The following is a 12,906-nucleotide window of genomic DNA, read 5'->3' as shown; positions in this document are numbered from 1 at the left end:
GCATTATAACCAGCGCATCATTTTACGGGTAGACTGCAGTTGTTCGCACGCGACTCGTAGTCGCCACAATTCATAGCTAGAGGCACGCTGGATGTGGCGTTTCTGGGTGTGGATATATTATCTGGTTTACAACCCAGACAGACTCGGCTTAAAGTATTCTCCGGCTCAACAAATGAGAAAACACACAAACTCGGCTGATGCGGAAATGGACGTTTGCTTTATTGCAATGTTCTAATAATACAATGTTTGGGACCGCACAGAATATGAATATTTAAAGGTAACTGTGGCAATGCGGCATGTGTCCATTAACAGCACGGCACACGCTTCCTACAAATCAGTAGGGGTGGGGGGGGGCTGTGGAGAAACGAGGTGGATCGGTAAAATGCAGCATCACCAGCACCTGCCACAAATCCCCGGCACAAGCAGTCTCGGTGCGACAGTTGTGATGACCAAGCAGGCTTGGTTCGCGGTGAAAGTCGTGGTTGCACCGACGGTGAGCTCCAGTGTCCGCGAGCGGCACAGGCGGAGGAATGGCCAGTGTGCCGTTCGTCGTTTCAGGCGAGCGTCCCTCAGGGAGCCGCGTGGCTCAAGAGGTCAGAGTGTCTAGCCGGCACCGCAGACGTCCTGGGTTCCAATCCAGGTTACAGCCGCCGGTGATTAAACCGGGGTTCTCAGGCATAAGCGATTTGATGGTCTCAGCCTCATCAACAATGAGCGCATTAAAAAAAATTGCAAGTCAATTCATAAAAGTTTTGTTGAATATTTGATACATTCGTAACCCACCTATCCAAATTCCACGGGAAGGGGGCCTCTATGGATATCATACCAGGGTGGTTTAACCAATAAAGTAGATGTTGGACACATTATTACATAGTTCAATGAGCTCTTTGCAGCTGTGCCAACTGCTCGCACACAGACGGATCTGTTGTGGTAATACTTTTAATTTGCAAACTTCGTGTGATGTCTGAAATAGTTGGAGGGGGCTGGACAAAATGCATAAAGTATTACAATTGAGCAATGAGTCACACAGCCATTCCTCACATACACGATAGCCCATGAGCCAAGCGCATTTGTCGGTACCACCCGGGGTGGAAACATTCTACGAGTATCCGCCATTGGCAGTATTCACACAAAGTTATTTCTGAAATGACAATGACCACGCTATTGTAATGACAGTAGAGTCCACCTACGGTGTGAGAGGACTAGTGGCCACGGGAGGTAATGGCAGGAGAGTCAGCCGACAGTGTGAGGGGACTAGTGGCCACGAGAGGTAATGGCAAGAGAGTCAGCCTACAGTGTGAGCGGACTAGTGGCCATGGGAGGTAATGGCAGGAGAGTCCACCTACAGTGTGAGCGGACTAGTGGCCACGGGAGGTAATGACAGGAGAGTCAGCCTGCAGTACGAATGGACTGGTGGCTACGGGAATGATTGTGGAGCGTGGCCAGGTGACGGAAGAGGACGGTAGAGTCTGCCGGTAGAGCGAGCGGCCGAGAACCAGCGAGGTTTGGGAATGGGGGCGTGGCCTCGGACCGGATATAAGGGAGATGCGCGGGAGACTCGGGGCTGTTGAAGTGGGGGTCTCCGCCTGTTCTCGTGTGAGCACGTGGCTCCTTAATTAAAGAAAACATCTCAAGACAAGTGCGTCGAAGTCGTCATTACACTAATGGAAATATTTGTGAGCCGGAGAAAATTTGCTTCAGAAAAAATAATTGTTAGCAGTTGCCACCCTGATTGGTACCAATAAGCCATTTTTTGGGCCAACAGTTCAAGGGCTAAATACGACAGGGGGGTGAGCGAGCAAGGCTAGAATGCACGATGGACAAAAGCAGATCATAGCATCGAACATTTATTTAAGGTTTATCTAACATTGACTGTGTCATGCCCCCCCCGCCCCAGTTTAAACATGGTCACGGCTACACGGCCGGGGTCGTGGCTCGCAGCCGACGTAGACGGCTGCTGCTGAGCAAACCGCACTGGCGATGTCAGCGCTTGCGCTCGGTCTTGAAGCAGTACACGGCCGCGGACGTCTTGGTCTCCGCCTTCACCTTGATTTTCTGCCGCTTGTCCTGGAAGAAGAGCAAAGACACGCGGCACCGACGGTGAGCGCCAGCAATTCTCTGCGAGCTGGCGCAGGCGGCGTGATCGCCGACGTGCCGTTCGTGTCGGGCGACGGTCTTAAGAGGTGGCCAGGTAGCTCAGAGGCCAGAGCACCGAGCCGGCAACCCACTGAGATCCTGGCTTCGAGTCCGGGTTTTTTAGCCGCCAGTGACTTAACGGGGGGTTCTCAAGCAAAGCAGAGTCTCAGCCAGGTGATCAATGACCGTGTAAAAAAAAAATTACTAAATTCCAGTTCTGAGAATTTAAAATAAAGTTTTTTTTACGATCGGTCACCAAACATTTATTGTTTTATAGCCTAATTTATACGATGCTTTGCATTGTGTGTTCTTTTTCATTTGGGCCATGCCTGGCCTCCCATTACGCCGAATAACGGAGGGCTGAATGCAAATCTAAAATGCACGGTATGGAGTTGTCTCGTGCTGTGCGAGACTGCGTTACCACGAGGTCCATCCTCGTTTGGATCTTCTGCTGGGTGACGAACAGCGTGGACTCGCGCACGATCCTCCTCTCCAGGTTGCGGTACTCACGGGCGCGCTGGCGGGCCAGATTCTGCGTTCACACGTCGGCACGGCACGAAGGAAGAAACAAAACAACGATTATTATTCAACTGGACTCTCTCTCCAGCGTTTGCGAGTTGATGGCCTGAGTCCAGTTACCAATGAAAGGCGCACACAACAAACATTTAAAAAAACTAAATACTGATAAGCGGTGAAAACTAATTTGCAGGGATTTCAGAAGCAGTTTTGGAGATGCCATTGATCTCAGTGGGCCTTATCTGATATAATAACAATCATAAAATAGTTATTGAAAACTGCGTTAGTGTTTCTTACAGTGCTCTAAATAACGTCGGTGGGAGCGCGGTGAAACCAAGCAAAGCAGGTCCATCGTGGCCACACGCGACGTACACAAGGTGGGGGAGGGCGGGACCACAGGGGCTCAAGCGTGCGTTGGTGTCCCCCCCTTCACGCCAATGCCGTACCTTGATGGTATTTTTGTCGGTGGCTCCCTGCAGGGTGGCGGTGCGCAGGGTGTCCAGCCTGGGCCGGTTGTACACGCACCGCACCAGCTCCGGCGCCGTCTGGAGCCGCTCGGCCAGATTGAATTGTTCCACTGTCGAGGCAGACGGGCACAAAACACCCCGCTTTGGGATTCGCAGCGACGGCGTCCACATCTCTGATAAGACCGAGGAGTGGATACAGGCCGCGACTTCCGCGTGCCTCCGTGTGTGCACGCATTGCTCAGCAGTATACTAGGAGGTGTCGTATTTGGGGTGGAGTGCCCCTGTTCCGATCTCCCTGCACCTGATAGAATTCAACATAAATGAGTGAGTGTTGATCCAGCACTCACTTATTTACTCCAACAACAACAACCGCAGTGACTCAATCACCAGGTATTTAATCGTGCTTAACTGTTCCAATGAACTCCACTCAATGATTCCTCCACCCATGTTGGGGGCCCGGTATACCAAACTGACCGCTTCACCGCAATCATAACGTGTTCACGGTCAGCACACTCGAACACTCGCCTACCTCATTCACAAACTCAACCATCACACTTGCACGTCACAAAACGCCTCTTTACGCTTCCTCCCTGCGGCCGACGTAAAAAATAAACATCTCATACAGGACCCTACCGTCACAACCTCCCGGTTTCAACCTTCCACGCCTCCAATGGTCGACCATCAACCGAATCAGGACTTGGCCACGTGGTGGATGCGGCCATCAAAGACGCGACGGCCTGCGATTGGCGCGGCCACGAATTCCAAACCATCGACCGCATCGTAAACACTCCGTCGCTGCTGCTGTCTGCACTCCTTTAAAGGAGCATTGGAACGAGACCTACTCGTGCTTCTGAACAGACAATTGAGTGGACAACACATCTAAAATGACAACTGTAATCTGCTGCGATTAATTCCTATGAAAGACTGCTGAACTTTGGAATTCCCTTTCTGTCACTTTTCCCAAGTTCTTGGAAGAACTTTGCTAGATAAAAACAAGAACGTGCTCGCGTTTCCGCCACTTTGAGCACGATTGCCGAGTCCGCGCTAAGCAACCGCGCCCACCGTCCCGACGCGACTCTTACCGTCACGTTTGGTGTCCACGTAGAACGTGTGGCGATTCTGCTGCTTTCCGTTGGCGTTCAGCAGGTGCAGCTCCCCTTTCATCCGCTCAATTTTCTGCGTGAAACGCAACAACAGCGCGGCACAGGTCGGCATCCGTCACGGATGAGAGACGTCGGGGTACAAACTCTCCGCTCTGGGATGCGAGAGGTCAGCCGAGTTCTCCTCAACCCCACCCCCCCACTCCGCGTGTCTCACCTTGGTCTCTGCCACCCTCTTCATCTCCACGTAGCGCAGGTCGCGGGTCCTCATGAGCTTCAGTTGGTCAGGTGTCGTCTCCTCGTCGGCCGGATTCTTCCTTAAGTGAACACCATCCTGCGGGCACACAAAGACACAGATCCACCGTATAGCCAAACGGACTGCTTGGGGCAAGGGCTGTTAACGAGCACCCATGGAGGCCGGACTGGCGCTGCTATTTCGGGGGCGTGGCATGGCAAGTACCACGCCCAGCTCAGCAGCCTTCGTCTTCCCATTGGTGATGTTTACACATTGCACCGGGTACTCTGTTGAGTTGCCGAATTGACTTAGGGAAGGCCCAGGACCGCTTCAGGATTGAACCACTGCAATTGGCCGTGAGCGGGAATCGAACTCAGGTTGCCGGCTTTGTACAGCAGTGTACTAACCACAGTGCCACCGCTTCACAGTGCACATGCACACACGCACACAGACGTGTACGTGTGCACACACGTGCGCGCAGACACACGCACACACACATGTACGCGCAGACGTGTACACACGTGCGCGCAGACATGCGCGCACAAAGAAGATCACCCGTATAGCCTTAACAGACACACGCGCACACACACGCAGGTAGACAGGCACCTTGAGCTTGGTGCTCGTCATCTTGAAGTAGAACTCATCGGGGTTTTTGTCGAGCGCCTTCCGACGCAGCCCCTTCAGGAAGTCCTGCTTGCGGTGCCAGTTTCTGTGGTTCGGGAGGGGAACAAGAGAGCACAGAACGTGGGTGAGTGAGTGCGGATGAGTGTGGGTGAATGAGTGCGGGTGAGTGCGGGTGAGTGCGGGTGAGTGCGGGTGAGTGTGGACGAGCGTGGGGTGGGGGAAGACAGCACCGTGCGTGGGTGAGTGTGGGGGAGAGAGCAAACAGCGTGCGGGAGCGTAGGGTGGGGAACAGAGCACAGCGCATGGGTGAGAGTGGTGAGTAGCGTGGGTAGCAAAACATGCACTGTGGGTGAGCGTGGGTGAGTGTGGGGGAGCGTAGGGTGGGGAACAGAGCACAGTGCATGGGTGAGAGTGGTGAGTAGCGTGGGTAGCAAAACATGCACTGTGGGTGAGCGTGGGTGAGTGTGGGGGAGCGTAGGGTGGGGAACAGAGCACAGCGCATGGGTGAGAGTGGTGAGTAGCGTGGGTAGCAAAACATGCACTGTGGGTGAGCGTGGGTGAGTGTGGGGGAGCGTTGGGTGGGGAGGAGAGCACAGCGCGTAGGTGAGGGTGGCGAGGGGGGGTGAGCGAGAGCTAGGGGCCGGTGGGTCACTCACTGAGCCCGCAGCTTGTAATCCTTCTTTTTCTCCAACAGGCCCAGCCCCCGGCGAGCCGTAGGCTGCAGAACAAAGACAAAGATCACCCGTGTAGCCTTAACAGACTGTTGGGGCAAGTGCTGTTAGCGAGCACCTGTGAAGGCCGGCACGGTACACGGGGAGGTGGGTGGCCATCACCACGCCCGGCCGCCTTTGTCTCCCCAGTGGCGATGTTTACTACACACCGCATCAGGTACTCATTTGAGGCCGAGTCGACCTAGGGGAGGCCCAGGACCTGTTCAGATAATCGTCACTGGTGATGGCCGTGAGCGGGAATCGAACTCGGGTCGTCGGGTTGGTAGCGCAGTGTAATAAATGGTGCGCACTAACAATGCGACCGGCATGGTGAGTGAGTTGGGGACTCGTGTAGGGAGCTGTGTTTAGGGGCTAGGATGAGGAGTTAGGGGGGTCCTGGTACTTGGTGAGTAGCGAGCTGGGGGGGGGTGGGGGGGGGAGTCCTGGTACTTGGTGAGTAGTGAGCTGGGGGGGTCGTGTTACCGAGTGTGTAGGGGCTAGGGGGTATTGGTTAGTGTGTAGGGGCTAGGGGGTATTGGTTAGTGTGTAGGGGCTAGGGGGTATTGGTTAGTGTGTAGGGGCTAGGGGGTATTGGTTAGTGTGTAGGGGCTAGGGGGTATTGGTTAGTGTGTAGGGGCTAGGGGGTATTGGTTAGTGTGTAGGGGCTAGGGAGTATTGGTTAGTGTGTAGGGGCTAGGGTGTATTGGTTAGTGTGTAGGGGCTAGGGGGTATTGGTTAGTGTGTAGGGGCTAAGGGGTATTGGTTAGTGTGTAGGGGCTAGGGGGTATTGGTTAGTGTGTAGGGGCTAGGGGGTATTGGTTAGTGTGTAGGGGCTAGGGGGTATTGGTTAGTGTGTAGGGGCTAGGGGGTATTGGTTAGTGTGTAGGGGGTATTGGTTAGTGTGTAGGGGCTAGGGGGTATTGGTTAGTGTGTAGGGGCTAGGGGGTATTGGTTAGTGTGTAGGGGCTAGGGGGTATTGGTTAGTGTGTAGGGGCTAAGGGGTATTGGTTAGTGTGTAGGGGCTAGGGGGTATTGGTTAGTGTGTAGGGGCTAGGGGGTATTGGTTAGTGTGTAGGGGCTAGGGGGTATTGGTTAGTGTGTAGGGGCTAGGGGGTATTGGTTAGTGTGTAGGGGCTAGGGGGTATTGGTTAGTGTGTAGGGGCTAGGGGGTATTGGTTAGTGTGTAGGGGCTAGGGGGTATTGGTTAGTGTGTAGGGGCTAGGGGGTATTGGTTAGTGTGTAGGGGCTAGGGGGTATTGGTTAGTGTGTAGGGGCTAGGGGGTATTGGTTAGTGTGTAGGGGCTAGGGGGTATTGGTTAGTGTGTAGGGGCTAGGGGGTATTGGTTCGTGTGTAGGGGCTAGGGGGTATTGGTTAGTGTGTAGGGGCTAGGGGGTATTGGTTAGTGTGTAGGGGCTAGGGGGTATTGGTTAGTGTGTAGGGGCTAGGGGGTATTGGTTAGTGTGTAGGGGCTAGGGGGTATTGGTTAGTGTGTAAGGGCTAGGGGGTATTGGTTAGTGTGTAGGGGCTAGGGGGTATTGGTTAGTGTGTAGGGGCTAGGGGGTATTGGTTAGTGTGTAGGGGCTAGGGGGTATTGGTTAGTGTAGGGGCTAGGGGGTATTGGTTAGTGTGTAGGGGCTAGGGGGTATTGGTTAGTGTGTAGGGGCTAGGGGGTATTGGTTAGTGTGTAGGGGCTAGGGGGTATTGGTTAGTGTGTAGGGGCTAGGGGGTATTGGTTAGTGTGTAGGGGCTAGGGGGTATTGGTTAGTGTGTAGGGGCTAGGGGGTATTGGTTAGTGTGTAGGGGCTAGGGGGTATTGGTTAGTGTGTAGGGGCTAGGGGGTATTGGTTAGTGTGTAGGGGCTAGGGGGTATTGGTTAGTGTGTAGGGGCTAGGGGGTATTGGTTAGTGTGTAGGGGCTAGGGGGTATTGGTTAGTGTGTAGGGGCTAGGGGGTATTGGTTAGTGTGTAGGGGCTAGGGGGTATTGGTTAGTGTGTAGGGGCTAGGGGGTATTGGTTAGTGTGTAGGGGCTAGGGGGTATTGGTTCGTGTGTAGGGGCTAGGGGGTATTGGTTAGTGTGTAGGGGCTAGGGGGTATTGGTTAGTGTGTAGGGGCTAGGGGGTATTGGTTAGTGTGTAGGGGCTAGGGGGTATTGGTTAGTGTGTAGGGGCTAGGGGGTATTGGTTAGTGTGTAGGGGCTAGGGGGTATTGGTTAGTGTGTAGGGGCTAGGGGGTATTGGTTAGTGTGTAGGGGCTAGGGGGTATTGGTTAGTGTGTAGGGGCTAGGGGGTATTGGTTAGTGTAGGGGCTAGGGGGTATTGGTTAGTGTGTAGGGGCTAGGGGGTATTGGTTAGTGTGTAGGGGCTAGGGGGTATTGGTTAGTGTGCAGGGGCTAGACCGACCGAGCCACCCGCCTCTGCTCACCTGCGACCGCTCGCGATGCTCTCGCTGGTTGGACTTCATCGCTTTCTTGTAGCTCGACATCGCGGCGGCGGTGGAGGAAGCGGCCCCGTGCTACGGTCGATGGCTTTGTTGTTTTTATTTCTCGAGCAAACCCTCACGGTTCAAGATCGCCAAACACGGCCTGGGGTGAACGCTGCGGCAGCCACGCGAGAAAGAAACCTAAGGAACACCCCCCCCACCACCACGTGGTATCGAATGAGATGACGTCATTGTTAACAAAGCTCATCGGATGACGTCGCTTCCCGTTCTATTGCGTCATATCCTCTTCTCCCACCACCCCGCCCCCTCTCCTCCCACATTGCACCGCGACAATGTGTTGTGAGAGTTTTTGGTTCTTTCGAGAAGTGTTGCGCCCGAAACGTCGTGGATTTATTTTGTTTTGTATCGACGCGACTTTACCGAAAGAAACAAAGGGGCAGTCCATAAATGACGTCACGCGATTTTGGGCGATTTTTGACCCCCCCCTCAAATATGACGTCACAAAGCTCTGCCCCCCACCCCCCAAATAAAACATGCTTCAAATCGCTTGAAACTATTGTCATTGTCGTGCGTATTTAATGTGCCGCTGCACTCTGATGTTGTAGGAGAAAACACATTCCTGCGGAGGGAGCTGGTAGGAACGTTGGGTTGCTCGGTCAATGGCCAGGGTCAACGGCGGCGTGGTGTATTCCACAAAGATGGCCAACTGTGAGGGCGGGCACAAGCCGGCGTGAGTAGGTTAAACGTTGAGTTATATAAGGGCACCACGGGGTGACCAGCCCCTCCCCACCCAGCCCCTCCCTCCCCACCGAGCCCCTCCCTGCACGACGGACACAATAATCCCCTGTGGGCTGGTGTAACCAGGAGGTTCCTACCAGTAACATTTATAAAAAAAAAGTCTAATTAAGTAGAACGTGTTGTCTATATTTAAAGTTGCGCATTTTAATGTGACGTCACATTTCTCACCCCCCCCCCCCCGTCGTCACACATCGTCACAAATGTCTGATCCCCCCCCCAACCCCTAGGTGCGTGACGTCATTTATGGACGCCCCCAAAGAGTATGAATTCCTGCAGTCCCGAAAGCTTCCAATCAATGTGTTCTGGTGAGAACAAGGCACAATCCAGAGGGTATAAAAATCTACTGCTGGATGAAGCCCTATCCCACACCTGTGCAGGTAATGGGGGGAGGGGGTGGGTTAGGCACGGAGTTCGCCTGCGTTACACCCCCCATGACATTTCCACACACGTGGGCTTTTGGCAAAGTGTTTAATTTGAATGTGGAGACACAACAGACTTCTGCTTACGACAGTGCTGTAGTTTTGGTAAAGTCACGTAGGTAAAAAAATAGAATTAAAAAATAAAAAAAACAATGAAATTATTTATTTAAATAAGATAAATAATAAATAAATGTTTCTGTTTTTTTTCCCTACGCGACTTTACCGAAAAAACCTAAGAGTATGAATCCTTGCAGTCACGAAAGCTTCTAATCTAGAAGTGCTGTAGTTCCGTAGGTAAAAAATAAACGAAAAAACAACTTAATTAAATCACGGCGTTTCGACTGCAGCACAAGCAATCTAATGATTGCTTGTGTTGCCTCCGAAACGTCGTGATTTAATCGACTTTTTTCATTTATTTATTACCTACGTGACTTTACCGAAAAAAACAGCGTATGAATCCTTGCAGTCACGAAAACTTCAAATCTAGAATTAAGTGCTGTAGTTCGCGCTTGTCCTCCAGTGTGTGGCATCCACGGCAGTTATTGAAGGCGGATTGGGATCAAAATAAGCAAATAGGCAGACGAGAGCGTGGTTGGGGGTGCTTTAAAAAAAAAAACTTAACTCATAAAACCTTTTTGCCAGTATAAAAAGTATGAAACATAAGAAGAGGGTTTACCCTTTCTGGAAATACAACAGGTGTTAAAAGGTTTAAAGCTTTCGTGACTGCAGGGATTCATATTCTTGGTTCTTTCGGTAAAGTCACGTAGAAGGGAAATAATAAAATAAAATAAAAATTCTCACGTTTCGACTGCAACACAAGCAATCATCATCAGATTGCTTGTGTTGTTTAATATTTTCGTTATTTTATTATTTCCCTTCTACGTGACTTTACCGAAAGAACCAAGAATAGGTGTTAACAGAGCCGGCCCAGCCACTAAGCGACCCTTGCAAAGGGCCCCGTGGCCAGCAGAGGGCCCCCTAGAGTCACTGCTAGCTAGTGGGTGAAAAAAATCATACATCAAAGGGGCCTCCAACCAAATTTTGCTTAGGGCCCCCAAAGGTCTAGGGCCGGCTCTGGGTGTTAAGATATCATAGTTTATTAACTCCTCAAAGTAGAACGTTTGTATCGCATCATACCTGCTACGACGTGGTAAATAAGCAGACGTCACCTTCACCCTGTCCAAATCACTCTCCACGTAAAATCTACCGTATTGAAGTATTTCGTATTGTTTCAGCAGCATTTATTCAACCACACAAGGACGTTTGTTGAATTTTATTTTAAATTTCTTTGTAGTGCACTCCCATCAGCTTGAAATAAATGGTATTGTATTGTCTGCATTTTTATGCATCCCATCAAATCACACGAACTGTAGTCATAGCTCATACACAGATTCATAGAAACACACGTCTATACAAACACACAAAGATCCCCCGTATAGCCTTAACAGACTGTAGGGGCAAGTGCTGTTCAACATACAGCTGTGACCACGCCCGACCGCCTTTGTCTCCCCAGTGGCGATGCTTACACATCGCACCAGGTACTCATTTAAGGCTGAGTCGACCTAGGGGAGGCCCAGGACCGGCTCCGATAATCGTCACTGGTGTTAGCCGTGAGCGGGAATCGAACCCGGGTCGCCAGGTTCATAGCGCAGCGCGCTAACCGCTACACTACCGCTCCCCTACAAACACACACACACGTACACACACACATATACAAATACAAGATCGCGTAAAAATGTTTGCGGAATTATTTCTTCACAACTTGAAGGGGGGTGATGAATATAGAATTTGCTTCGAGTCACAGCTGTATGTTGAACTTCTTTCGCACCGTACGTAACCAACCGTGCTAATCGTGGGTGTGGCGCGTGCAGGCGGTGCAACTGCGCCAAGGGGCCCCAGACGCTGGGCTACGAAGAGGAATGGAAATTGGCACCCCCCCCCACCACCACATTTAATTCCTTGCTCCATCGCCCATGCCAGCTGTTGTGGGCGCATGCCTTTGGCAGGGGGGGGGGGAAATCGCACGAGGAGGACATGTCTATTACGAGCTTGGGAGGCAGCGTGCAATTGAGTCGTGGAGAAACAGCAGCGACTCTTACAAATGTTTTTTTTTGCGCTAAACCGGTGAAATCGCCCTTACTCCCGCACGTTACACCAGCACAACGCGGCGAGACTGCTGGTGCCGTGTGATGCACGCCGAACCGGGGGGGTGAAAGTGGCTGCCAATACGCCGTGGGGCTGAGTCAACCAACAGAGTCAGAATTGAACTCGCAACCTTCTGACAGCGCGAGCCGATCCCCCTGCCGCCGCTGAGTCGGTCGGAAACTGAAAGCCGACACATCGATGAGGATTGATATCTTTCGATTTAAAGCTTTCGTGACTGCAGGGATTCATCTTCTTGGTTCTTTCGGTAAAGTCACTTAGAATGGAAATAATAAAATAATAAAATAAAACATAATAAAATAATTCTCACGACGTTTCGGCCACAACGCAAGCAGCCGTCCTCAGGTGGAGAGCAGGTCTGTCGAGAAGACAGCGTCTGAATTCTTGCAGTCACTCTGTCTTCTCGACAGACCTGCTCTCCACCTGAGGACGGCTGCTTGCGTTGTGGCCCAAACGTCGTGAGAATTATTTTGTTTTATTTTTATTATTTTATTATTTCCATTCTACGTGACTTTACCGAAATAACCAAGAAGAGGATTGATATCGTTGTGAATGTAATAATTCTGCGAACTTTGGACTGGCCCATCGTCACAGACCCTCACAGATGCACATTCATACATTAGTATATACATACCATACATAAAGAGCCCTTGTTATCAATCCACTTTTGGATGAGGGCCTCCACCACACCTGGGCGGGTCGTGGGGTCACTTGACAATACTTGACCATGCTGGGCAGTGGTCGGAGAAGGCCGGGAAGATTGGCGAGTGTAAGAACGGAAGCACTGCGCTCTTTTACTGCCAAGCACCGACCCGCAAGGCCCATGACACCCGATTTGTGCTCGGTGGCCATCGACCCAAGAAGCGGTATCCGGACGCAAACCTGCTGAGCTTCCGAGATCCGACGCAATTCCAGGTGAAGCGCGCACCACATGCACCTCCAACAGCCACTATTCGCCACCGGGTGGCATCACCACAGCAGCTGTGTGCCAGGTTAGGTGCAGGTGATAGGTCGGAACCAGGTGTTATGAAGAGTGTACCACATGCATGTACAACGGCCACCATTCGCCACCGAGTGGCATCACCACAGCAGCTGTGTGCCAGGTTAGGTGGCAGGCGATGGGCCGGAACTAGATGTTATGGGTTAACTATCTGGGATTTACTGGGAGATGCATCGGCTTCAACAAGTTGCATCTATGTACGTACAACTTCTGCGTAGCCAACCGTGCAAATCGGAGGTGTGAAAGTTCCACACGTACAATGACAAGGCACGTTCATACAGATAACCAAAGGGCACAC

General features: G+C 51.9%; 1 protein-coding gene across 1 annotated transcript; it reads right to left on the bottom strand.

The window, feature by feature from the left end:
* Positions 1-198: 198 nt before the first annotated feature.
* Positions 199-8,442, bottom strand: UTP11 (UTP11 small subunit processome component). The gene is made up of 8 exons (XM_078618487.1): positions 8,211-8,442; positions 5,735-5,796; positions 5,061-5,163; positions 4,437-4,553; positions 4,202-4,295; positions 3,099-3,229; positions 2,558-2,668; positions 199-2,067 (listed from the first exon to the last, which is right to left on the bottom strand). Exons 1-8 carry the CDS (start codon positions 8,268-8,270, stop codon positions 1,984-1,986), a joined length of 762 nt encoding a protein of 253 aa, XP_078474613.1. The 5' UTR covers positions 8,271-8,442; the 3' UTR covers positions 199-1,983.
* Positions 8,443-12,906: the final 4,464 nt, after the last annotated feature.

Source organism: Lampetra planeri, chromosome 57, assembly GCF_965212315.1.
Source record: "Lampetra planeri chromosome 57, kcLamPlan1.2.h2, whole genome shotgun sequence".
Taxonomy (NCBI): Eukaryota; Metazoa; Chordata; class Hyperoartia; order Petromyzontiformes; family Petromyzontidae; genus Lampetra; species Lampetra planeri.
The sequence above is the reverse complement of the archived record's forward strand: the minus strand, read 5'-3'. Positions and strand labels throughout refer to the sequence as shown.